Genomic DNA, 27761 nt, shown 5'->3' with positions numbered 1-27761 from the left:
ATCTACAGCCGCACCAGCAAAGGTGAAGCCATGTGCTCTGCAGGAGTAGGCACTGAGATGGGCATGAGCCAAGTCCATGCCCACAGTTATGTGTATTATCTATGTGGTGCTGAATTCAGAGTAATTTTAGTCAGTCACCATAGAAGAGTAAACCTTGAACAGCCCACAGCCATTGGTTTTGGGTCTGCTGCTGGGGTTCTCTAACTCTAGACCACTGAGTCTGAGCACATCAGTCACTCTCCAGCAAAGAAGCCCAGACACCTCCTAGGCTTTGCTTATTCATTTCACTCTGTGCACAGCCAGGCCTATAAGGCATTGTCCACAGGGCTGCTGACCTGCTAGCTCAGCTTACTCAGTGCCCATCCATCTCTCACACTGGCCTCTGCTTCCTGGGAAGTCTGACCTACATCATACAACTGCCTTATTCATGCCCTTCCCACTCTGGGGTGGTCCTACCACAACATGGCAGGCATCCCCAAAAGGAAAAGTTCCAGTTTTAGTCCGTGAACAGTAACAACAGCAGCCAAGAAGCCAGGGCAGCTCCTGGCTCCTTTTAACCATTGTTTTGACAATGAGAGTTGGGCTCTGTCTTCAGTAACTGGTCATAGGCCCTAGAAGTTCACACCTGGGGTTGTTCTAGATGATTCGAAGCAGTTGGCTGTGGCTCTCTGTCAGTCACCTAGTCGACTTTTGTGGAATAGTACCAACTGAGAGGCCCGACCCAGAGACGCAGGCTCAGGCCTAGGGGTGGTAGTCTGGGAGCCCCATGCTTTGGCAGCTGCCCTGGTGATTCTGAGGCTTACAGCCCCAAGATAAAATTGAAAAGGAAAATGAATGCGCTTTAACATCCGGGAGGACACTTAAGATGTCAGCTGGCAAGGCTTCCTCCATGCTGCAGTGCCTGGAGAATGGTCTTTCTGGCCCTTGTTGAGTCTCTGGAGTTGTAGACATCCTGCTACCCCCATGTGCCTCCCACAGTCACACCTGGACACTGAGGGCCACCTGACAGACTAGGTCACCACCCTTGACATTCAGGTTGAAAAACAAAGACCCACACATCTAAAGGGCTCCAGATCAAAGCTAGCCTCAGCAGCCAGGCATGGTAGCACACACCTGAAATCCCAGCATTTAGGAGGCAGAAGAAGGGTGATTAGGAGTTCATGGTAATCATTGGCTACACAGAAAGTTCAAGGGTAGCCTGAGATATGTTAAGACCAGAAAACCACCTCTCAAACAAACAAACAAACAAACAAAAAGTCTGAAAGCAAAACAGAGAGATCTAGAGAGAACCTCATGGAGAATGAAAGCAACCACCACCAGCCCCAGCCATCAAGGCCCCCAGAGGCAGACAGCTATTAACCGGGACCAAGCAATTGTTCCACTTCAGTGATGAGACAGAAAAAGATGCCATCACCATTAAAAACAGCATTCATGGGTCAGGCAGTGGTGGCACACGCCTTTAATCCCAGCACTTGGGAGGTTGAGATAGATGGATCTCTATGAGTTCAAGGCCAGCCTGGTCTACAGAACAGGTTCTAGGACAGCCAGAACTGTTACACAGAGAAACCTTGTCTTGAAAAACTAAAAAGAAACAAACAAAACCCCCAGCATGCAGAGTAAGCCCCCAAGGCAGTTTATAAAGCACTCACTAACACAAGCCTCCGTTACTTCACTAACAGTATGGATTTTTCCTGTGTTGTGGGATGGCTGGGCTTGCGGTTTGGCCCCATTGAGACACGCAGTCACTCTGAAGCTAGGTGTACACTAATCCACACATGGCTGCAGTGGCTCTTCTGAGCTGTCTCCCTGCCTGCACCTCACCCCAAGGCATATCAGCAGTGTCTGCTCTTCTTGACCACAGCCCCTGGGCCACAGGTGACTGAGCACTGGCCACATGACTAAACTGGGCTAGACAGGGAGAGCTGTGTTGTCAGTCTAGGAAGCTGTAAATGTGGGTCCTTTGGGGGGGGGGGGTCAAAGTGGACAGATAGGAAAGGAGAGGGTAGTAGAAGCTATGGCAGGGACAGCCACATCCAGTAGTTCTCCCTCTGTGGGGGCCCCGGGGAGAGGTTCTCAGAAATTTCTGAAATGGATTTGTGTTACTTGCTAGCAAAGAAAGGGAACTCTGGGTAAAATAATTACAAACCCCTTACCAACTAGAGAATGTCACCAGAAATTTTCATTTCTGAAGGTCCACATTGACTCTTCCCCCTTTATCACTTCTGAAAATGCACATATGCTTTTAATACAAACACGTGAGGGTTTGCTGTGGCAACTAGTTTTAAAGCAGAAGCAAGACGACCACTGGGGTGTGGGATAGCACAAAGAAAGCTCCGTACCAAACAGCCCTCACATGCCCTTCTCCAGCGAGTGCTCAGTCAGGACGCCTGGGACACGGAGGACAAGGGGACTGCTGCACAGGAGACAGGGCCACCAGCCAGTCTACCTGCCAGACTGGGCCAGATGGTGGCTTTCTCAGCAGAACACAAACTTCTGACTCAACATGGACACACGTGTCTCTGGAAGGCTTCAGAGGGCCATCCCTCCCGAGCCCTAGCCCAGTGGATGTGCATAAAGAGGGTACAGACCTCCGGCTGGATGGCTTTGAACACGGGGATGTCCATCAGTGTGATCTGACTCTACAAGAGAACACAGACACATGCTTAGAGGCTTTTAAACTGACACCTGAAATTCAGAAGTCTTAATGTATTTACGGGGTACCATGTGATGGTTAGATACGCGTGTATGGTGTGCAACATTTAAATCAGGTCAGATATATCTATCTTCTCAGACAGTTATAATTTCTTCATAATAAAACATTCAAGATCTTCCATGCCTTCTGCAGTACACAGCTCACCCTCTGCACTAACACAAGCTGGAACTTCTTTCTCCAATAATCAGTTGTTTCTCCCCCACCCCAACCTTTGCCTCCTCCCAGACTCCCCAGGCTCAGAAAACCACCTTTCCCCCGAGAGCTTCCATGAGACTGACCTTTTCATATTCTCCCACATATGAGGGGGACTGACAAGATTTCATTCATTTTCATGACTGAATAGTAACCCACTGTCTGTTTGTGCCCCATTTTCCCTACCCATGCATAAGTTTACTGACTCGGTTTGTTTCCATGTCTTGGGTATCGTGGGTGTGTGGTGATATTGTGTTCTCCAAAATATTATGCACCCTAATAAACTTATCTGGGGTCAGAAAACAGAACAGCCACTAGATACAGAGGCCAGAAAATGGTGGCACACACGCCTTTAATCTTAGCATTCCTGAGGCAGAGATCCATCTGGATCTCTGTGACTTCAAGGCCACACTGTAAACAGCCAGGCATGGTGACTTTAATCCCAGGAAGTGATGGCAGGAAGCAGAAAGGTATTTAAGGTGTGAGGAAGAGGAACTATTGCTGGTTAAGCTTTTAGGCTTTTGAGCAGCAGTTCAGCTGAGATCTATTTGGATGAGGACACAGAGGCTTCTAGTCTGAGGAAACAGGGTCAGCTGAGGAATTGGCAAGGTGAGGTGGCTGTGGCTTGTTCTGCTTCTCTGATCATTCAGTGTTCAGCCCACTACCTGGCTCTGGGTTTGTTCTTATTAATAAGACCCTTTAAGATTCCTGCTACAGTGGGTGGGCTTACACTAAACACAAGTACGGACTTCACTTGCTTTGGAGAAATACACAGTGCTGGGACTGCTGGATCATACACTAGTTCTTCTTTGAATTTTGGAAAAGCACCTTCACTGTTTTCTTTGACAACTACACTAACATACATGCCCAGCCACAGCACACACGGTGTCCTTTTCTCTCCATCTCTCCATCTCACCAGTGCATGCTGTCTTTCAACTTTTTGGTAACAGTCATTTTCTCTGGAGTTAATGAGTTCTCCTGTGTTTGAGTTACCTTTTCCTGATGACTTCTGGACATCCTTCCATGTCCCCTGGCCACCTGCATGTGTTCTCTGGGGAAGCCCACCAGATCCACAGCTCAGTTTATGAGTCCCACTATCTCTGTTTATTTTGGTTTCATTTGTGTTTTCCACCCGTGAGCTTTCTGAAGTTCCTTGTATAATCTGGATCTTAACTCTTGGCGAATGTGTAGTTTGCAGATATTTTCTCCATCCTATGGGTCGTTCCTTCACCCTGCTGACTGCTTCCTTTGCTGGGCAGAGTCTTTGTGTCTGATATAACCCCACTAGTCTGTTACTGACTTCATGTCTTGTCCTTTCCAATCCCCTAAAGCAGTGGTTCTCAATCTCCTGATGCTACAGCCCTTTAACACAGTTTCTCCTGTTGTGGTGACCGCCACTCATAACATTATTACATTGCTGCTTCATAACTGTAGTTTTGCTACTGTTAGGAATTGTAATGTAAACAGCTGATATGCAGGATATTTATTTATATGTGACCCCTATGAAGGTCGTGACCCACAGGCTGAGAACCACTGGCCTCAAGCGTCACCTGTCATGCCCCACCCTGGTGTTTTCTTCTTCTACTTTCAGTTTCAAGTCATTTTAATGCAGCCTGAGTTGGTTTTTATTGCTGAGGAGAGAAATAAATTTCTATGCTGCCCACCCTACCACCTCCCTCCTTATAAATCTGTGCCCACACCCTTCCCTTTGAAAATGAGATGAACTTCCAGCCTCAGAGCTGATCATAGTCATTTGGAAGATGGGCCAAGGAGTAAGGGAAACATTTTAGTTTGGAAATATTTATACTACTTGGGTTTTTGTTTCAAGTATGAATTACTTACCTAATTTTAAAAAGTTATAGATACTCTATTTTAAAAATTTGTGTGATAGATATCTATTACTCAAATTTAAATGAATGGTAGCATATGGAAATTAGACTGCTCTTCTGAAGTCTCTACCTCCCCAAAATTACACGGCTGAGAGCTATTTGAGATGTGTCCACAGACCCCATATGAGGCCCTCAACTGTTTATTATTCCACCAGCCCTCGGTGAGATCAGAGAAACAGCTAAGAGGCAGCTTGGAGAAACTGGAAGCAATGCAGCATGGCCACACCATGTCTATTGCCAGCTGGTTCAGTGTGACTCTTGTACAGATTGGAAAGAAAAGAAGAAGATCCTCCCATAACAGAAGACAGGCTGATGCCACTAATGGGGCCAGAAGCAGAAGCTCATCTGAGGACCAAGGGAAAGGCACCACCGATAACAATTCTTTGGGCCAAAGTCACTTTGTGGTAATATTGTATCCCCTGATATATGTACATCCTAATAAACTTATCTGGGGTCAGAGGACAGAACAGCCACTAGACAGGAGGCCAGAAAAGGGTGGCACACACGCCTTTAATCCTAGCATTCCATCCGGATCTCTGTGACTTCAAGGCCACTCTGGAAACAGCCAGGCATGGCGACTCACCCCTTTAATCCCAGGAAGTGATGGCAGGAAGCAGAAAGGTATATAAGGTGTGAGGACCAGGAACTAGAGCCTGCTTAAGCTTTTAGGCTTTGAGCAGCAGTTCAGCTGAGATTCATTCAGATGAGGACTCAGGGGCTTCCAGTTTGAGGAAACAGGATCGGCTGAGAAGTTGGCAAGGTGAGGTTAGTTGTGGCCTGTTCTGTCTCTCTGATCTTTCAGCATTCACCCCAATACCTGGCTCTGGGCTTGTTTTTACTAATAAGCTCTTTTAAGATTCATGCTACATCTGGCGCCCAACTTGTCAGATACGAATTCACGAAAAAGCTACTTGCCTGTGGTGTTGCAGGCCCCAGCTCAGGTATGAGCTACACTCGGCTGGTTGTGGTGGCACAGTGGTTGGATTTACTGAAGGAGGAAGAGGCAGGAGGATCCCGAGTTTGAGGTTGGCCTAGGAGGCTTGCTAAGGAAAAGTTTTGGCCTGGGCCGAGCTACAAACGGTGGTGGGACCATGGAGGCAGAGACTGCTCTGAGCTGCTGGCTCTTTCTCATCATATTGGTGACTTTGGTGATGCTGCTACCTGGGACAAAGGGTTTACTGCTGCTTGTTCAGAGAAGAATTGCCAGGACCATGGTGTTACAAGAAAGCATTGGCAAAGGTCAGTTTGGAAAAGGTTGGCAAGACAAATGCTGGGGAGAAACTGCTGTGAAGATTTTCTCTTCTAGGGAAGAATGTTCATGGTTCTGAGAGACAGACATTTATCAGACTGTGATTGCTCCAAACCACAGAGGAGGCACAAAAAACAAAAAAAAAACAAAAAACAAAAAACTTCAGGGAACCATGACCACGCCGAACAGCAACTTTGAAATCTTCAAAAGGATGATGGGACCCCCCAAAGACGATTCCACAAGGACTATGGTAAAACCATTAAGCTGATTAACACCATGGAAAGATTGGCTTTGGACTACAAACTGCTCAGGACAATTTCGAGATGGCTCCTGAGATGATCCAGATTCACAGACTACTCCAGCAAGGACTTGAAACTTGAGACAAGCCCTGCATTTTCCCATTCTGCAGAGACTGGACAACAAATGATACAGCTGCCTCCCCCAGGACTTGACAATTAACCCAAAACATTTCTTTTCAGGATTCCCTGAAGATGTCTTTGCCCCCAGAAAGCAGAAAGTAATTTTAAGAAAACAACACCCACATTCCCAAGAGGTGGGGTGGGTGGTTTTTGGTCATTCAATGACTTATGGATAATTGTTATTGTTTACGATAGTTGGTTACAAGTTGTTAATTGTTAATGGTCAAAAAAAAAAAGAAAAGCTAAACAAAGACAATTAGATACAGGAAAAAGGAAAAAGAAGATATAGAAAAGGGGTAGATCATTGAATATACTCTGAAAAAAGGGAAGATATAGAAATGGCAAGATAAAGGTAGATTTTTGGATCTACTCAAAAAAAAAAGAGAGAGAATATGGATACGATAAAATACAAAGGGAGATTATTGAATCTATGTTTAAAAAGGAACTTCTTGTTTTAAATAGGATAAGTAATGAAAAATTTTTATCTGAATTTGTCAAATGTTAATGGACTGGACACTGTTAATACATAATGGATTATTTATCTAAATCTGTCAAATGTTAATGGACTAGACATTGTTAATGTAATTTCTTTACTGTATCTATTGTATATACCTTTTCTTGTATTAGTTCTAAGCTTTTTTAAATTTTAGAAAAAAAGGGAGGAAATGTGGTGATAGTGTATCCCCCAATATAGTGTGCATCCTAATAAACTTATCTAGGGTCAGAAGACAGAACAGCCACTAGACAGGAGGCCAGAAAATGGTAGCACACACACCTTTAATCCCAGCATTCCAGAGGCAGAGATCCATCCGGATCTCTGTGAGTTCAAAGCCACACTGGAAACAGCCAGTACACACCTTTAATCCCAGGAAGTGGTGGCAGGAAGCAGAAAGGTATGTAAGGCATGAGAACCAGGAACTAGAGCTGGTTAAGCTTTTTAGGCTTTTAGCAGCAGTTCAGCTGAGATTTCTAGATGAGGACTCAGAGGCTTCCAGTTTGAGGAAACAGGATGGGCTGAGAAGCTGGCGAGGTGAGGTTAGCTGTGGCCTGTTCTGTCTCTCTGATCTTTCAGCATTTACCCCAATACCTGGCTCAGGGTTTGTTTTTAATTAATAAGATCTTTTAAGATTCGTGCTACATCACTTCGTTACTTACCCACCTCTGTGTGTCACATGGGAGCCAGGTGTCAGTTACCACATGCCTCTGAGACAGGACAGGAAGGAGAGCCATGGCTTTTTGCAACACATGGTCTACTGAACCTGTCCATTGAGATACATTCAGATCTTGCAGTCCACAACATAGAAATTTAAAATGGAAGATATAGAATGTCTGATGTGACAAATACTTACATCATTGTGTATGTGTGCACATAGTGAGGAGGTAATGAAAAATGCAGCTAATGAAATTACAGAGACAGGCTCATGTACTAGCTAAACATTCACATGCCAGAGTTGCTCTAGGAAAAAGGAAACAGAAGCTGTTACACTGGACTACCAAAAAGCCTTATACCAAGAAAACACTAGAGAAAAAAATGGCAACACCTAAAGTGTGTTACCTATGGTCATAGCTGGGGCATAGGCACAGAACTGTGGCTAGCTCCTGGCACAATTCAAAGGTGCTCTGAAATCACTGGGTTGCTAAAAAGGACAGACACATACCAAAGCATAGCATCCTCAGAGTTGAACAGGGGGGAAATAGGCAGGGATCTGTGTAGTGAGCATCCTGTCCCTCCCAGGGCACAGAGGGGAACATTGCCACTAATGGAAGCTTGCCACCAAGAATAATGAGGCACCTAATGGAATCCCAGCTCCTGTGCTTTCCCCTTGGTGTCAAGGGGTGTGTGACATCTGCATATCCTGTCCTCATGATCTGGGTAGGTTGGCTAGTGAGTGCTGCAGGCCCACAGAACACAGAGCTCCATCCTGGGCAGTACAAGCAACTGCTACCTTTTCTGCTACATATACCCCGGGGTTGTTAGTCACAGACTCTGCACACCTGGCTCAATTGCATCACACAAGGGGCAGAAAGGCCTTTTGAAAACAGGAGACTTGAGCCAATAGCTCAGGGCATCCTTGGAAATCTTCTGTGTGGTTTCAGTTCATGTCCTTCCTGCCCAATGGGACCCAAGAGTGTGTGCAATGACACTTAGGAGAAGAGCCCAGGGGGTATAAAGATGAAATATCCTTTTCCCCCACTATCTGCTTAGGGGCTCCTATGGAATTTCCAGGGAAGCTATTGCAATAATGACGTATCAGCCATGTTTCTTTGAGTGGTCTAAGTTTCACATCCTGATCCCAGCTCAGGCTGTCAGTCAGAACTGGTGCTCAGATGTTCTCTTCAAGACACATCAGTGGCTGTGGAGACAGGCTGATGAGTAAAGTGCCTGCTGTTTAACCCGACCCTGGATCCCCATATTTGGGGCATAACAGTGTGTGTTTTTAATCCTAGTGCTGGGAGGCAGAGATGGGATCCCTGGAGTTCCCTGGCCAGAAATCTAGTCTAGTCATGGGCCCCAGGCCAGTGAGAGACCCTGTCTCAAAACATAAGATGGAGAGCAACAGGGAAGGACACCCTGCATTGACTTCTGGCCTCCATACAGACCCACGTGCACCATGTGCACATGTACACACACGGTGAAAAACCAACAGCAACAGCGCTGGTCCCAGGATGGGGACTGTCTGCTCCTGACACAAAGAAGGTTCAGGGACCTACTCACATTCCTACCTCTCACCTTTCACCAGAAAGGTGCAATGTCCAGGACAAGCCTCTAGCAAGACAAATATCCAAGGAAAACTCATCAGGACACCAATGTCATAATACTTTATTACCAGACCAAACTTGTTCAAAGGCTGCTGCTGAGCAACCCATCCCCCAAGGGATATGAGGGCTCCAGAGCTGTCAGTTACTCCCAAAGTGGGGGGGCACGTGCTAGGTGCCCACAAGGTGAAGCCAGGGCCCATTCCCCACTTGTTCCCAGGCACCAACTCACCTGGGGAGCACTAGTCAGATCTCAGGGTCGCTCAGCCACAACCTACTATGCTCTTCTCTATCCCCAAGAGCCAGGGTCACTCAACACTGAGCCAGGCTTTGACTAGAAATGGCCGGTCACCACATACTCCATGACGTCTCTGCAAGGATGAGTACTACAGCCTGGAAGGGTCTTTCAGAGCACTGTGCATCCCCACACTCCTACAAAAAATGTGGGAGTATGTGGTAGTGGGGAGCTAGTTGGTTAGCCAAAGGGAGAAAAACGGGTTTTGTTTATGATGAATGTAGTAGAACATGATTCTAAGCTGTGTTACTTTTGTTGATGTTGCATTTGTTTAACTCTGTGAAGCTGTGTTACTGTGCCTGTCTAAACACCTGATGGGCTAATGAAGAGCTGAACGGCCAATGGCAAGGCAGGAGAAAGGATGGTGGGGCTGGCAGGCAGAGAGGATAAATAGAAGGAGAACTCTGGGAGGAGGGATTGGAGAGTTAGGAGCCGAGAAGGAGGAGGACTCCAGGGACCAGCCACCCAGGTACACAGTGGGCCACAGGGTAAGAGTAAGATTTACAGAAGTAAGAGAACGGGTAAAGCCCAGAGGCAAAGCGTAGACAGGATAAGTTAAAGAAAGCTGGCAAGAAACTAAGCCAAGCTAAGGTCAAGCATTCATAATTAAGAATAAGCCTCCGTGAGTGATTTATTTGGGAGCTGGGTGGCAGGCCCCCCAAAAAAGAGCAAAAACATCCAACAATAGATGAATATACATATTTCTAACAGTATCACACGAAATCTTCACATCCTAGCCATAGCCTTCATGTAAGGCTTGCCCAAGACCCTAATAAGCAAACAAAAGCTGTCAGTTACTATTGTATTGTACAATAGAAGGTACCTGAAAATCTGCCGTTAGATCCCTCACCAATGAACAGCAGCAGCAAGCACTCACAGAACACTAAGCAGTCAGCTCCAAAGGTTCTCCTGAGTTAAGAGCTCACAGAGCCAAGGGAGGCCACAACCGCAACAATGGTAGAGCCATGGGAGCCATGACCAGAACCCTAACCAGAGACATGAGATCCATGGCCAGAGGCACAAAAGCTACAACCAATTTGGGAGCCAAGCTATAGGAGCCACAGGAGGTCAGAACCACAGCCACTGAAGCCACGACCAGAGCCACAGGAGTCAAGACAAGAGCCATGGGAAACTATAACCCAGAGTCATGGTAGGCCACAGCCAGAGCCACAGAAACCCATGACCAGAATCATAGGAGCTATATATGACCACAGTCATAGGCGCCACAAGAGACCATGACTAGAGCCTATGACCAGAGCAACAGGAAACTATGACTGGAGCCGTAAGAGCTATGACCAAAGAGACATGATAGGTCATGACCAGAGCCACAGAAGGCTGTAACAGAGCCATGAGAGCCATGACCAATATTTGGGAATTCTCAGAATGGGAATATAGACCATATAAGGAGAAGCTGCTGGCTGGCAAAGATCCACCTATAGTCGGTATAGAACCTCTAAGCCATGGGGACCAGGAAGAAGAAGGAAGAGGAGGAGGAGCGGCGGAAGGGGAGGAGGAGGAGGGCATGTCAGGACCAGTCTTGGCTCTACAGAGGGGAAGAGTGCTCAGAGTCGGCTTACAGTCATCCAGAACCAACTTCCCCCAACAAAACCCCAAGAGAGGGGACATCATGGCAAATGAGAGCCCAGCTCTGCTCCACTGAGGGATCATCCAGAAACTAAACACAGGCTGAAGAAAAAGGATCCTGCCCATTGTTGCAGGAGATGGTACATAAATGTATAGAAGGTGGAAGTAAACAAAAAGGAGGAAAACAGAATCACACATACATGGGGTCTGCAGCCAAAAAGCATAGTGAGCAATATGGCTGGCTTTGTGAAACGTGTCAGCAGCAGGTCCAAACCTCTGCCAAATGTGCCTGTTGGTGTACTGTGTGTGCTCTGCACACTCTGCTGAACCCTATCCCTTCTCTTACTGTGCAGATGCACTGTGGATGCCTTCTAAGGCAGCCAATCCTAAACCCAAAGCATTCTTTACCCAGCACTCGCTCTCCTACTGTGGACATGTATGGTGTTCTCAACCTGGGCAGAAACCCAGAGCAGTGACTTCCTCCAGCATCTTGTGACAGCACCACCAACCATATCAGTTCCAGGTCACTTACGGCAAACTCCTCAGGAGTCACTTTCAGAACATCAAAGACAACAGCGTCGTAGCTCTTGCTGGCATAGTCACAGCTCTGGCCCTCCAGAGAGTCTGAGCTGCTGCTGCCCTGTGGAGAAGGCAAAGAGAAATACCACTTGACTGGTCTGGCCTGAGGTTGCTGCTCCCCCAAAGCTCCCCAGAATGGATGCTGTGAGTGACAGGCTCACGTGATGGAAGTGTCTGCTGCTTGTCACCTGGCTCCATGCTGGGCTCTGCAGCACTTCCCACACCATCATAGTCCTCACGGGTTCTCTGCATGTACATGCTAGTATTTCCATTTTACAGGTAAGCAAACAGAATCAATGTCACTTCTTCAAGGTTTCTTACCCATGAAGCTAAAAGCCAGAATGTGAAGTTTTCTATCTGAACCCCCAAATGACAGTAGAACACTACCCCTAACAGCTTCTGGCCAGCAGTGTAATGATGGGGGAGAATCCGACCCTTGAGTTGGGGTGTAGCTCTGTGTAGAACACTCACCTAGCATGCTCAAGGCCCAGTTCTGTCTCCAGCACCCAAAAGAGAAAGAGGGACCCTAGCCTAATTCTCCCTCAGAACAGGCCTCCAGATTCAGGGACTTGAGGGAATCATCCATTTTTCTGACTTTCTTCCTTTTTCATTTTTAAAGATTTATTTCATTTATGCATATGTATGTGTGCCATGTGTGCACAGGTACCCAGAGAAGCCACAAGAGGGCATTGGATCTCCTGGAGCAGGAGTTGCAGGCCACTGTACTGGGAATTGGGTCCTGGCAAGGGCAGCCAGCTCTCTTAACTTGGGAGCCATCTCTCAGTCCCCTCTGCCCCTTCCTAGCTGGTCAGTGCAGGACATTGCACACAAATGGTAAAGCTGGCTCTGGAGGTGTCACACACTCAGGGACAGCTTGTGAGCTGAGAGCTAACTAACTGCTGAGCTTCGGACACTGACAGGGAGCACTCCTCTAGCAAGGGTCACTGAGTCCTGCACGTGAGGATAGGGGCCTCCCACAGGGAAACGGGGAAAATCCCAAAATTGGATGGCATTCATGAATCCCACCCCTGTGAAGGTGCCAAAGTGAAGGAACACCTTCTCTTTAATGTGACTGCATTCCATCAAGCTCCACCTGGGTACCCCATCAGGCCGAACACCCAAACCTGGGCCTGCCCATAAATGCTTTTATTTATCTCAACTCATGATGGAGGATTTTGTGGTTTCTGTTCATTTCTCCATTTTAGAGTAAGGGTGAGGGAATCTGCTTTTGTGAATTTCTCTTTATTTTACTTGACACCTAGGGAAATGTTGCAATCTTACTGGAAACTAGGGTGTTTTTAGGTCCCTGAAGAAAGCTAATAGTTCTGACAATGTGAGGCCGTAGAGCAGAAATACAAGTGACCCACCTCAGTGCCTGGGCCTAGTGTGTCTACAGGTGAGGCTCTCACACTGAAGTGACACCGGTCTCAGAAAGTAAGAGACCATGCTGGCTCTGCAGGTGCACATGCCCGGACAGAATGCCAGTCTCCCATCAGCTGCCACCCGGCCTCAGGCACTGACTTCATTTTGCTGTGTCCCGTCAGGGACAAAGTCAGATTATTAAATGCCATATCCCAGAGTAACAGCACCAGTTACTAAACAAACTCACCACCACCACCTCTTCCTTCTCAGGATATGCTGGCTCAGGGGCCTGGGGAGTGTGACAAGTGTCATTTTAAGTTCTTTAAGTGGAAGACACTGCCCCCAAGGATATTCTGATCCGAATAAAGCTGAAAAGAAACAGGACTGGCTCCAGTGTGCCTGGGATTGGCCAAGATCTAGATCTGCACTCTCCACCCACTTTAGACATAGCCGAGCCTGGCCGGGCGGTGGCGGCACACCTTTTAATCTCAGCACTTGGGAGGCAGAGGCAGGCGGATCTCTGTGAGTTTGAGGCCAGCCTGGTCTACAGAGTGAGATACAGGACAGGCACCAAAACTACACGGAGAAACCCTGTCTCGAAAAACAAAAACAAAAAAAGCATGAGTATCCACATCTGTTCATACATGCATACATACACACATGGGCCACAGAAGAAGGATGTTTCAATCTTGAAGTAGTGTAAGTAACAGACACAAACAGAAGTCTGGCTCCTCTAGTTACCAGAGTCTGTCTGTCTGTTCCTTGGATGTCAGGCCTTAGAGCATTGTTGCAATACCCAGAACCCTCAAGTCAGGGTATTTATTGAATCAAAAGTTGCCCCAAACATATTTGCTGGCAACAGTGACAGTGATGATGAGGATGACTCAATATTTTATGAAACTACTCTGGCATCCTAGGAAAACGTAAAAGGCATTCACCAGACTGGAGAGGTAGGTCAGTGGTTAAGAGTGCAGACTGCTCTTCCAAAGGGCCTGAGTTCAGTTCCCAGCATCCACACCAGGAGTCTCACCATCACCTGTAATTCCAGCTCGAGGGGGATTGATACCCTCTTCTGGCCTCCATGAGTACCACACTCATGTGAACATATACATATAATTAAAAAAAAAATTTTTTTTTTTAATGTTTAAAGGCATCCATAAGTGTGCTTTTAAGACTAGAGATCAAACCAAGGAATTTTTTTTTTTTTTGAAAGAAACTGGTTCCTATGACCTCTGGTTAGTTAATCTGAGATCATAAGAAACCCCTTGTGGGATGCCCAGACCCAACCCTGCTTCACCAGCATGTCTGAGGAGCCAGAACTATACCCAGACACAGAGGCACCAGCCTCAGATGACACCCCTCCTCCTGTGTGTCTGTACCATTATTGGGCTTGGAAAGCAAACCCCAGACCTCACGCAGAGTCCCTGCCCAGGCCACTCAGACTAGCAGTCCTTACAGTCACTTCCTACGAAACAAGGTAAATATGCTCAGGGGCCAGTTGGCCTGGCTTCTGTCTGACCTCATTTTGGAACGCACAGCTTATTTATAATCAACAGTGGTTTTTCCTGGGAAAGGTCTGATCCCTTCTTGCCACCAAAATGGAATGTGGCACTTGCCATGGTGGGACTGGAGAGGTATTTGTTTTTCTTTGAAGAGAACAACTTCAGAAAACACCACCATCCACAGGGCTAACTGCCTCCCAAACCTCCTGCCTGGAGTGGTAACCCTAAGAAGGACTGTATTCATGGCCAGGGCCCCAGGCCAGGGCCCTTTCTCCCGCCACCCTCCCACAGCCTTCATACCTGTGGAGTGGCGGAGGTGACCAACACGCTAGCCATCAGACCATTCCTCTTGTACATAGTCTCCAGGCCTCTGGGAGCTTCGGTGCCACCTCTGCTGGTGACATAACCTGCCTGCAAGGCAAAGGCACCCATAAAAACCCACTCTGAACCCACAGAACCATGCCAGCCTCCAACAGATCACCCAGGAAACCTGAAAAGAAAGGTATGTGCTGGTGGCCTTCAAGCTCAGGCAGGCCCACAGAGCCTGTTTCCTCCATGGAAAATGTTTTTTGTGTGTCTGTGTCATTACTGAACTCATTCATGTAGAAAATGCTAATTACCAGTGTCCAACAGCTGTATGAATTCTGCCTCCTCGGCTCTTCTGGCAGCACTGAACCCACATCCCTGCCCGGCCATCCTGCCCCTTGCAGATAGATCGCTGGGCCCCACCTGCACATCCATCCCAGGATGTACCTGGCCCTCCCAGGCCCCAGAAGATGCATTCCAAAGGACGGCAAAGGCCGATGAAGACACTGGACACTACACTGCGCCATCACAACTGACCCTACATTTATGAATCATGTGCTAGACTCTTCTCACTCACCGTCCTCCTTCCACTATCCCAAAAAAGGCCTCTTAATCTTGCCCATTTTCTGTGGAGGGAAACTGAGGCACACAGAGGTCACACTCTGGTGCATTTGCTTATTCTATCCAGCAGCAGGAACATCCAAGATCCCCTTGAAGGTCAGGTCTGATTATTCTGCCTGGACTGCTCATGTGCACAGGCTCCAGAGAGCATCTGTCTCCTTCCAGAACACCAAAAGCCACCAGCAGCTTCTCAGCAGGAGAGTGGCGAGATGTAGGCACAAGAAGGAAGCTGACTGCAGTTACCAGAGTATGGGTGCCTTGAGCTGAGGTGGCAAAGGGGAGACAGGATGAGAGACAGCAAGAACAGAGCCCACAGGAGCTCCTGCAGGTCAAGTGAGAGCAGCCAGGTTAGACGGAGCTGTTTACAGCAAGGCAAAGAAAGATGGCGTAGCTGTCATCAGAGAGGGGACAGAGAGGTAAAAGAGGTCTGGGAGGAAAGTGACATACACGACTCAGGACCTGATCAATCTGTGGCAGATGAAAAAACAATCCATCCTAGAGGGGCAGACAGATGCTCGGAAATTAAGAGTAGGCACTGCTCCGTCCGAAGACTGCCTCTCACTCAGGTGGCTCACAACTGCCTATAATTCTAGCTCCAGGGAGCCGATACCATGGGCCTCCATGGGCACACACATAGCTAATAAGGGAAAAGCCCTTAGGGGAAACAAACCAGAACCACAAAGACACCACTTCATACCCAACAGAATGACCAGAATTAGAACAAAAACCAAACCAAACCAGACTATACCAAGGGTCTGGGAGCTGGGTTGAAACCTTGGTGCATTGCTGGTGAGGAGGCAAATGGTACAACTGCTTCAAAACATAACTTGACAGCTTCTTGACTGGTTAAGTCAGCACAGTGATGTGATTCCCGGCATCTGCTGCAAAGGCTGAGCATAGCCACACAGATACACAGAGGACACCTATCACAGCATCTCTCCTAGTGCAAGAGCTGGAACTAAGTCAGAGTCTATCATCCAGGGAATGCCAAGGCAGTGTGACCTAGCCACACAGCACACTACACCTCGGCTATGAAAAGAATGATTAAACCTCAAAAACATTATGTTAATGGAAGAGGTCAGATGCAAAAGAATGTACAGTGTGATTCCATTTTAGGAAACTCCCAGAAATGGCACATTTACAGGAATAAAGTGCCCCGGCAGGAGACTGCACCAGACACAGAGGACTTGTGAGGTGGTGAGAGAGTTCAAATCTGGATGATGACAAGTACAGCCCAGAACTGTTAAACTGCAGCACATACCTTGAGCTCCATGATGGGATCTCACCTGCCCTGCCTGCCATTCCCTTTGAAGAGATGAATAAACCCCATGACAGCTGAGAAGGGAAATGTTAACTACTACAGAAGAGATGGGACCCAGAGCCGAGGAAAACCCTCCTAGGTAGAGGGTGAACAGGGAGTGGCCTTCAACACAACCCTGTGAAGGGCACAGGGGCTCCAGAATAGGGTCCCAAAAGAGGTGAAAAATAAACCCAGCTCATGAGCTCAGCCATAACAATTTGGGGTCAGGCCTCTTAGGCTGCCTCGAACCAGCCCAACCAGTCCACTGCAAGTCAGAGGCTGAGGCAGGCTTTGCTCCTATCTGCACATGCCTGGCACTCTGTGGGTCTCCCCGGGGAGCCAGGCCTGGACCCCAACCTTCTGAGTACAGCCCAAACCCGAGGCTCTCTGAAGTTGTCCTGGTGGCTCCCTGCTTCTTCCAAAGGGTGCTGCCATGTCCAGGGAGATGGCTCAGAGGGTAAAGGCATGTGCTAACAAGTCTGAGGTCCTGAGTTCAATCCAACACTGTAAAAGGAGAGAGGTGACTCCCTCCCAGTTGCCCTCTAACTGCCCCCATGCATGACATGGCACACACACACCTACAAATGTGAGAGGGAGGGACATGCTGCCAGCCCACTCTCTTCTCCAGCCCCATCCCAGGGGAGGCACTGGCTAAACGTTACACATGTCACTCATGTCCTTACCATAAGAGCCCCAGGAGGTAGACCACTTACACTGGAAGGCAGGAACTACTTGGGTTCCTGGGAAACTGAGGCCCCATGAATTCAAATCCTAAACAGGCCTGAGCTCATATACATCCCTGATGCTGTCTCCCACCAGCGCCTAGGAAAGTCATGTGAAATACTTGCCTGGCCAGGTCAGCCCACAGTCAGTGCTCTTACTTACCATAGCATTAACTGTACCTCCCCACAAGCTTCTCTTCCCCTAAGCAGTTACCTGGAAACATTCACAAAGAGCGGCTCTGTGATCTGTGAGACCATAGGCTCCCATTGCTGCGAAGGAGGGTGCCAGGAATAGGCTCAGTGGTCAAAGCACGGGGCTATCCCATCTAGCAGGCAGGCCTGTCCTCCCTTGCAGCAGCCCCAGTCTACCTGCCAGGCACTGTGTAACTCATCGTGTTGTCCTGGAAGGCAGAGCTGGAAAGAAAGGTTCCTTATCTGTTTCCTCTTTGTCTTGCCGTGACAGAAACGGCCTTGCTGAGGGACAAGAGGTGTGCCTACGTGTGGAAAATGGTAGTACTAAGCGAGACAGAGCATCCTATTAGGCTGTGAGCAAGCCCCACTCCTCCAGGTGGGTCCTGAGGCTGCCGGCCGAGTACAGCTCCTGTGTCAAAAGGCCATGGCTGGGACCTAGCAGCAAACAATAGACAGATTGGCTAAGGTACCTGATAGGCTACAGGGAGGAGTGTGGGAAGCAGTACAGGTGTGTGTGTGTGTGTGTGTGTGTGTGTGTGTGTGTGTGTGTGTGTGTGTACTCCCTCAGAGGTTGGAAAAGAGGTCTGAATCCCCCAGAGCTAGAGTGAAACAGGTAGCCGTAACCCAACAACCATGACTGGGAACTGAACTCAGGTCCTTCTGTAGAGCAACAAGTACTGCTAATCCTGACCCTTGTCCCCAGCCCTGGCGTGCACGGATTCTGAAGGAGGAGGGAGGTCTACTTCTCCTGCAGCATGAAGAGTGGGGTAAGCAGGGCACTAAAAGGATCAAGATGGCCCGCTGGGAAGAGCCACAGTGCTGACAGGAAGCATGAGCTGGAGTCTTCCAAGTCAGGAGATGGAAGATGGGGGCCTCGAGCCCCTGAGAGTGTGACAGGAAGCCTGGGGTGCCAGGTGTCTGCAGCACAAGCAGTAGAGGGCCCTTCTCAGCTCTGTGTCCTTGGATTCTCACCGGCGCTAGGGGTGCCCAGTGCACAAGACAGGGAGGAGCCTGTGTGGCCACAGCAGGAGTGTCTGCCTCTGATTTTCCCTCATCTGGTCAGAGGTGAAGTGCTCATCAACTTGTTTTGTGCAGAGGATTCCAGCCAGCCCTAGACCTCTAGAAGCTCATCAACAGCCTGGTCTGCAGTGCCTCTGTCACAACCTGTTACACACAGGCTTTGTCCCAGATCCTGAGACAGGATTCATGTGCCTACTGTAAAACCCATTTATGGTGATTTGAGAGAAGATGGACCCCAGAGGCTCATGGGGAGTGGTACTTTTAGGAGGTGTGGCTTTGTTGGAGGAAATGTGACACTGGGGTGGACTCTGAGGTTTCAGATGCTCAAGCCAGGCCCAGTGTCTCTCTCTGTTCCTGCTTCCTGCAGATATGGATGTAGAACTCTCAGCTACCGTATCTGCCTGTTTGTCACCATGCTTCCTGCCATGATGACAATAGACTAAACTTCTGAACTGTTAATGGTTTCCTTGATAAGAGTTGCCGTGGTCATGGTGTCTCTTCACAGCGAAAGGAACCCTAAGACACCATTTTACAAAGATAAAGACAGTGACTTGGGGAGATGGATTCAAGTGTTATGTGTAGATACATTTTTTTTCATGTCTGCACTCTGTATCCCACTGGGAAGGTGGCACCAGCTTTTTAGGTTTGGGCAAATCGGCCTGTACACAAACCCCATTCTTCCCACCCTCCCTCTACCTCTCAACTTCCCCCTCACCTCTCCCTCCTCGTGCACACATAAACATGCTCTTGCTGCTAACCCTCCCTAGAAACCCAAACAGTGCAAGAGCAAAAGCAGTTCTCATGACGTAATTCCTTAAGAGCGCCGTGGCAGCTGTTATCAGAACCACAGACCAACCCCACATCTTTCTCCGCTCATGACAAGAGTCTGGCCTTGGAGGGGGGGGGATTCTGGAGAGGGAAAGGAAGAGCCCAGATGTAGCCCTGGGCCCCTTCCAGGCATTCAGAGTGCCCCTCAACACTTGCGGCTCAGGAAACACCGGATGGCCTGAGATGAACAGACCGACATGCAGACCCCATGGGGAAAGCAGAGTAATCGCTTTTCCTAAGTCAGTGGAGGCTGGTTCAAAGAAAATGCACACACCCAGGCATGCCCAACCACAGGAGATGATTTCTTCCAAATGCTGCCAATAAGCACAAGAATGGAACCCAAAGAGGGTGGAGGAGGAGCTGCATGCAGGGGCCTGGGATGTGCGCTCGGCCGCTGCACTGCAAACAGTCTCTGCTGGCTTACACACAGGAGCTGAGCTGTGTGCAAGACCAGCGGGGAGGAGCCTGAGCCTGCTCTGTTTATACCCTCCACCAGTACTGTCAATCTTAAGAGAAACAAGCAGCTAGACAGTGGTGGCACACCCCTTTAATCCTAGCACTGAGAGGCAGAGGCAGGTGGATCTCTGAGTCTACAGAGATCTACAGCAGCCTGGTCTACAGAGCAAGTTCCAGGACAGCCAGGGATACACAGAGAAATCCTGTCTCAGAAAAAAAAAAAAAAAGTCACAAGCATGGGCCCTCTTGAACCAGGGCCACCATGAGTCAGATCTGCTGTGGCCAAGAGGCAGAGGAGGCCTCAGGATGCTCAGAGGTTTTAAAGGGAGCTTTGGGAAACAGAAGTGAGAGTGTGATGGATGAAGTCAGGCTGAGGTACCCGGATATCCACAAAGACCTGGGAGCATCCTTGTAAGGTATCTCTCCTTCCAGAAGCCCAGGAAGAAGGTTCCCTTCTGCATTAAGGACATGGTGTCTGGAATCCAATGTTCTAGTCTCTCTCCGACTCTATAGGGCCCTCACTCAATCATGTACTTGATCTTAGTGATCCAAAGAACATCTGCCTTGGGACTAGGCCAGCAATGCCACCTGAAGGAGAAGGCTCGCAGTCTCTGCCCACCGAGTGCAGTGATGCCTCTATGCATCTATGTAGCCAGGTGTCTGCCAACACCCAAGCCACCCAAAGCCCCCTGAGCAGTCCTTCACTGCATTCCTGCCTCCAACAGTGACCCTTGCCAATGCAGACCCTGAACCTACAAGGCACACAGGAGAGGGGTACACTTTTCTAAACACGAAGCCTAAGTGGGAGCCTCTTTAACCAGAGCCCTGAACTGGGGTGCCTGGTGTTGGCCTGGTTCATAATAAGGCTCTTGTCCTCGTCAGCCACCTCTCCTCCTGTGACCAACTTCCTTTTCTAGAACCACAAGGCCAAGATAGGATGGTGGATCTGGAAGCCCACGTTCCAAGGTCTCCTTAACAAACAGAAGCACTGTCCTTGGGCCCTCAGCTTCTTACCAAGTACCTGGAGGAGGAGGGAGACTGTCCACAGAAGACAAGGCAGGCAGGTCAGCTGGTACAGGGAGACTACCTGAGTAGAGGCACCACAGGGTGTCTGACACCTGTAACAGAGGCCCAGCCCACACCCCCGGGGCACTACAGGGGTGAGAGGTATGGAGGTCCACAAGTGTGTGGGGACAGGTGACATTTTCACAACACACTCCATAAACTGACTTTGCTCTCCAGTGCATGAAGTGCACCCCTGCATTTTTTTCTCCTCTCCAAATATTGCTGAAAGAAACAAAGAGACTTAAAATGTGGATGAAAATCAGTCTCAGCTCCACAATACAGGGAAGACAGACATGAATGAACCAATACCTCTTATGAAGCAAACAAGACTATATTGAGGGGAACTGTGAGTGGTGGGCATCTGGTCTCAAGGTCATTTCCTTTCCATCAATGACAACCAGTTTGGAAACACAACAGCCTAACACAGAGAAGACCTAGATGGGAATGTTTAAAGAAATGTACAGAAATCATTTGAAGAAAATTATAAACTCATATTAAAAGGTTTTATTAGAGATGGCTCAGGGGCAAAGGCTCCTGCCACCAAGCCTGACAACCTGAGTTTGGTCTCTGGGACACAGGGTGTAAGGAGACCTCTGTAAACTGTCCTTTGATCTCACATATATACACACACACTCACATATATACAAAATAAATACAACTTTTTTCAAAAGAGCTCTAGGGGCTGGAAATGGCTCAGTGGCACTTCTTGTAGAAGACCCAGGTTCCACTCTCAGCACCCAATGGTGGCCTACAACCATCTGTAACTCCAGCTCCACAGGATCTGATGCCTTCTTCTGGTCTCCTTGAGCAGTGGCATGCACACAGTATACACATTCATGAAGGCCAAACACCCATACACAAAAAATAAAAATAAATAAATCTTTTTTAAAAAAAGATTTAAAGACTTTTCACTCCCCTGGAGACAATACCAGAAAGCCATCAATTCTCCCAAATTAATCTATTAATAAGACAAATGTAACTTTGCTCTAAATCCAAAGAGGATTCCTTTTGGAACTCAACAAACTGATCCAAAACTTTTATCTGGAATAAAATAATTATTAGCAGTAGCTTAGAAGTTCTCAGGGGGAAAAAGTGTAATAACAAGGGCATTGACCTGTCAGGAAGCCACAGTTGAGAAAAGGCCCCACGGGGATCGGCAGGAAGTCAGTGAACCAGCTGGAGTTTGGGAAGGATCACCAAACAACCAAGGGCAGTTCCCATAGCAGAGGAAATGCATCATTGTAAATGTTGATGAAACAATGTATTATTCACTTGAGGAGGGCAGGAACTTGTTAAAAACTTTATCTAAGAAATATGAGAATCAATGTTTGCCAGGCACAGTGGCGTATGCCTTTAGTCCCAGCACTTGGGAGGCAGAGGCAAGCAGATCTCTGTGAGTTCCAGACCAGCCTGGTCTGTAAAGTGAGTTCCAGAACAGCCAGAGCTACACAATGAAACTGTCTCAAAAACGAAAACAAAAAAACATACACACAAAAACAAAAGAAAAAAATGTTTGACAGATTAAATATTTAAACAGACAAAAGAAACATTAAAACATTAGAGGAAAACCAGATGTTTGTTTTTAGTCTTAGAGGGAAGAAGTCTTTCCTGAGGATCATACAAAAGCCAGAAAATCAAGAAACTAGTGGCCAACGTGTGTGTGTGTGTGTGTGTGTGTGTGTGTGTGTGTGTGTGTGTGTGTTCTATCTGGCTTCCTGTGGTGCTAGGAATGGAACTGGGGTCCTGGTGCATGCTAGGCAAATGTTCTGCCCCTGAGCCACCTGTGGCCCGATTGGCAGATTTAAATATGTTAACAAGTCTAACTTCAGTTTAGAAAAAAGGCAAGGAAAAGATGAAAGACAGCCAATAAGCCATGAAAAGGTATGTGGCATCTTGTGGCAGGTGATGACTTAGCATCTTTGATGAGGAAGGTCCCATGGGAGCCCTGGCTGGGATTCCTGGAGGACATGGCACCTTTGGCCCTGGAAACATGAAGACCTACAGAGGTTAAAAGCACAACATGAGGCGCCGGCATTCCTCAGCACGGCAGGGGCCTTGAGGACAGGTCACCAGGCCTGCGACAGGAGGTCACTGACTTCAACCCACAGATGTGCTCCTCTGACTGGTTTGAAAGTATCTCCCATGGCAGCTTCTGAGCCTCAGATGAGACCAGAGCATCAGTATTTACAGACAGGAAAAGATTCCCACAGCTCAGCTCAGGGGCCTGTTCCCATCCACACATTCATCTGGCCACCATGTATTTACCCAAAGTCTTGTTTGTATTGGGCACTATCCTAGATTCCAGGGACACAGAAGTAAGGAGAACCAGAAACTCCTCAGTAAACAATAAATAAAGCATTCAGTAAATACACTGCTTTTCAGCAAGTGATACATAATAAAGAGGAAAACTGGCGAGGGACCAGCTTCCAATGGCAGATCTCACTTTGAAAGTGTCATGTACACATGCAGGAGGCTGTTGATGACACAGGTACATATGTGATAAAGACATACAGAAAAACCTGCTCAACTAACATCACTGCTTCCCAAAGAACCCTCAACAGCCTTGGATTTTCTGTCTTTTTGTACACCTCAACAGTTCTGTTTTAAATAGGTATGGATAACACTTGGAGCAACACAACACCGACGACGACGACGGGAGAAAAGGAGCTGCACAGCTGAAGGGTGGCTCACAGGATTAAAGACAGACTCCAGACGGGGAGACTGGGGCTGTGCATGGCAATCTGGCGCCACCTAGTGGCCAGATGGTTAAATGACTACTGGTATCCCAACAGTGCCAAAGTGTACAAGTGTATGAAATCATGTCTGCCCTCTGAGTGGCAACAGCAAGGGACTAGGGTGTCAGAGTCAGGGTGTAATTTATTTAGATGGCTTGAGTTTTAAATAATGGGTTATAATTATTCATTTCTTGTTGCGAACTAAGTCACTGCAATTGACAATATTTGACGGTTCTCACAGGACAGAGGTGGAGTGAGGGAGGGCTGGGTAGCACAGATCCAGAACTCAGGCCATTAGCAGTAAGTCTTGTGGACTATACGGGAGTGCCAGGCCTCAGGACACAGGTCTCTCAGAACGTGGGGCTGGTGTCAGTGGGAGTGCCTGGCGTGAAACCCAGGAACTTGGCTGTACCCATGGACAGTCACCTACTTCCCCATCCTGCAGCTCATGAACTTCAAATTGTTCTGACTGAAACAGTGCCCCCTGAGTAGCCCACATCCTGAGGTGACAGGAACGGACTGATCACACTGAATCACTCCCTGGAATATGTCCCTCTGTGTGTGCCTCCATCCTTTGCAGCATCTGCCACTCTGCTGAGAGCTGCCTGCCTGCCCTCCCTTCCAAGTCAGCCCTGAGCTCTGTCCCACAAGTTATCATCAGGGTGACAAGGTTCAGAAGCCCAGCAGTTCAGAGTCTGGGTCTGCTGCTAAGAATTCTGCTACCTCTAGGTTCCAACCTCCCCTCCTTAAGGTAGACTCAGGCTGCACTTTCATGCAGCCATGGTGAGAACCAAATAATAGGGATGGCTGGCCACCAAGAGGACAGGGTGCCAGGCCCTTGTCTAAGGACCTCCTGTGCATCAAGTTTTCACCAAACCACCTCTGTTGGTCATGGCCCGACCAGGATTATTTCAGCCTCGGCCCCAGCTCAGGTGCTGTGTGCTCAGGACAGTGGACAACAGACAGAAGGGGCACTGTCAGAGTGAGGCTAAGGCTGACCCCATCATACCCCAGACCACAGTTCTCCAGCTATGATGGAGGAACCAGGTGCTCAGAGAGCCACCAGTGCTCAGCTCAGCTTGGAGGTGATGTTGGGAACAGGAAAGGACGGCTGCTGCACTGCTTACGGTGAGCTCAGTGGGGCCAGATGGAGGCTGGAACCTAGGAGCCTGGACCCTCTAGCCAGTGCCCCCACTCCCCAGACTTCCAGCCGACAGACACACCCAGCCGGGGAATTCTGGCAGCTGTTCCATAGCAACAGTCCAGCTGAAGATGGTGCCATCCTTGCAGCCTGCTCACTAGCGAGAGCCAGCAAGAAGGGGCAAGGAACCTCCAAAGGGAGCTTCAACAGCCATGGTCACTAAAGATCACTGGGTCCAAGGAAGGGAACGGACTGAGCCACCAAACCACTAAGACCCAAGCCCCTGCAGGACACGTCCTGTGCTACAACTGCCTCCGCAGTCACCTCTCCCGGGCCTACCCCTTGGCAGCGGCTCCATCGTTTATGCAGAGCTCCAAAGAGTACACTAATTGTGGAGGCCACCGGGCTACCCAAGACTGCTTCTCCTTAAGAAAGCCTCCCTCAGAGCAGTGGCTTGCTTGTAGGATGAATGGACAGAACACACAGGAACTTTACAGAAGGTGATAGAAGCTTTCTGGAACCAAACAGCATGGCTTTGGGGGTTAAAATATTAAGTCAGTGGATGCTACGGGCCGCAGGAATATATCATAAGAACTCAGCTGGTTATGGCAAAGCCACTACCTGAAGGGATCAAGGAATTCCTTCAGACGAAGCCAAATTCCAAGGAGCCTTTGGTGTTATTTGGCTTGTTGTATATCAGCTGTTTTCTGTTACAAAAATCATGTGTTTCTTCATAGCTTTCCCAGTTGACTTTTCCCTAAGAAGGGCTAACAGTGTGGACTGATCACTATTTGGACATATACATTCGAGGTATTTGGAGAACAACCTCAGGAAAGACTTCCTTCCCTCAGGCCCATCCGTTTCTTCTTTTAGCACTGGAATCAGATATCTCCCTTAGCCATATTCAAGGACTAACAGAAATAACAGTCCAAACCACCATGTAATAAGTCTCCTGAATTAAGGTAAATTCCACAAAGAGACACCGCCTAGGTCAGGTGGACCTTAGGTAATAGCTTCCCACAATTTACCCTCCTTATCTTACAGCCTTTATAGACCCCTAACTTCTTACCTAACCACTCCTAGGAATGTAGATCGAGCACATAAATTGTCTTTTTGAGATACTGACATTAGCTCTCAGCTGACCCCGTCCCTTAACCACCCCATTTTCAGGTCGTAAAGAAAGCCTGACACTCACTGCCTGAGGAAACTCTCACCTGCCTTCATGACCCTGCAGGAACTCAGGCCTGGGGACTGGCTGGAGGGAGGATTGTGACTATTTGGGTATATAACTGTAAAGCTAGAGGCTGAAAGATGAATTAAAGAAAATGGACTGGACAGCTCCGTGTGCTGAGATTCTTCTCCCGAAAAGAATTCCCGTCGTTTGTAGTTTCTCTTCTGAGCCCATGGAAGTATAATATTAAGGCTGGTCCTTTTTATATTATATAAGAAATGCAAGAACTGAAACTAGTGGGAAATCAGAGGAAGACATTTCTCAAAACCCGGGGCTGTAATAGAAAGGTTGAAATGGTGGGTTATCATGTGAGCCGCCTGCATGCTTCATCCAGGAGTGGCACTGGCTTCCAGAAGGGAAATGACAGAAGATTATTAGGTGAAAAACTGGCCATGTTACACACTAGCACAGCTCTGCTCTTCAGAGCAGTGGAGTGACTGTGCACACACTAAGGCCAGCACTTAGATCCCAAAATCCCAAGAAGAAGAGCATCTTGGCTTGGTGGGGAAAAGGAAGAGGTTTTGCTTTCCTGGACGCTGTATCTGCAGACTGTAAGGAAGGGTCCACACCCACCATACACAGCCAGCATTTGCCCAGCTGCCCTTCCAGAAGAAAGCCATTTTATCATGGCAGAGGGACACCAGGAGTTTTGGTACCTGAAGCCAACGGTGGGGCAGAGTGTGGCTGAGACAGAAGAGTACTGGAAGCCTGTGGCTCAGTCTGCAATAGTGCCCAGGCAGCTCTGAGTTGGAAGTTGTTTGTTAAATTGTTACAAGTTCTTAAAATGCCAGAGACCTACGGTATAGTAGATAATAACAGGCTGAAGAGAAAGGTTGTAACACACCCCTGCAAAAGTAAGGATTTGAAAGGGGGAATGAGGAAGCCGGTGCTCCATCTCCAGGACCCTCAACACAGGCAAGGGGAACATGGAAGCCAAGTTATTTCTGTGTTACAGAAAGACAGCTAAAGGCTCAGCTGTGTTTGCTGGGGATGGAAGCTGTAGTATACATAATTGGTTTGGCGCATGGGATAGGTATCCTCTATGTGGCAGTGGCTGAAACTATGAGTTAATGGCATCACATAGAGAAGTAAAGAGGTGGGGTTGGCCATGGCTGAAAGGAGAGTATGATTAGCATGTTTCATACCCTGCGGGAAGCCTTGAAGTCATGGCTGTAAGCACAAGTTTCTATTCCACACCAACTCCCAAATACCCAGCAGCTGCTTCCCAAATCATTGACTCAGAGGCTTAATATTAATTATAATTGTTTGGCTGATGGCTTGGGCTTCTTACTAAGTAGCTCACTCACCTTAAATTAACCCATTTCTCTTCATCTATGTATCACGCGTGTCTTGTGGCTTTACCTGTGTTCCATTATATCTCGCTCCCCCTGGCAGTGCTCAGCGTCTGTGCCAACCCCACCCTCTTCTCCCTGATTTGCTTGGATTTCCCACCTGGCTGTAACCTGTCTTACCATAGGCCAAAGTAGCTTCTTTATTAACCATATTTAAGCATACAGAAAGACCATCCCCCACAGCACTTCCCTTTTTCTGTCTAACCTATACATGGCCTTTGTTTATCTGTTTATTGGGTTTGGCTGTGTGT

General features: G+C 48.1%; 1 protein-coding gene across 8 annotated transcripts in view; it reads right to left on the bottom strand.

Moving 5' to 3' along the window:
• Window positions 1-27761, bottom strand: part of Ralgps1 (Ral GEF with PH domain and SH3 binding motif 1) — a 297117-nt gene that overhangs the window by 191196 nt on the left and 78160 nt on the right. For all 8 annotated transcript variants that reach the window (XM_036186564.1, XM_036186562.1, XM_036186565.1 and 5 more), the window contains exons 2-4: window positions 14842-14952; window positions 11631-11738; window positions 2589-2639 (exon numbers count right to left, since the gene is read on the bottom strand). In XM_036186564.1, coding sequence (XP_036042457.1) covers window positions 2589-2639; window positions 11631-11738; window positions 14842-14898 — 216 coding nt within the window. In that variant the 5' untranslated portion in view covers window positions 14899-14952. The remainder of the gene's footprint in view (window positions 1-2588; window positions 2640-11630; window positions 11739-14841; window positions 14953-27761) is intronic.

This window comes from Onychomys torridus, chromosome 4 (genome assembly GCF_903995425.1).
Source record: "Onychomys torridus chromosome 4, mOncTor1.1, whole genome shotgun sequence".
NCBI lineage: Eukaryota > Metazoa > Chordata > Mammalia > Rodentia > Cricetidae > Onychomys > Onychomys torridus.
The sequence above is the reverse complement of the archived record's forward strand: the minus strand, read 5'-3'. Positions and strand labels throughout refer to the sequence as shown.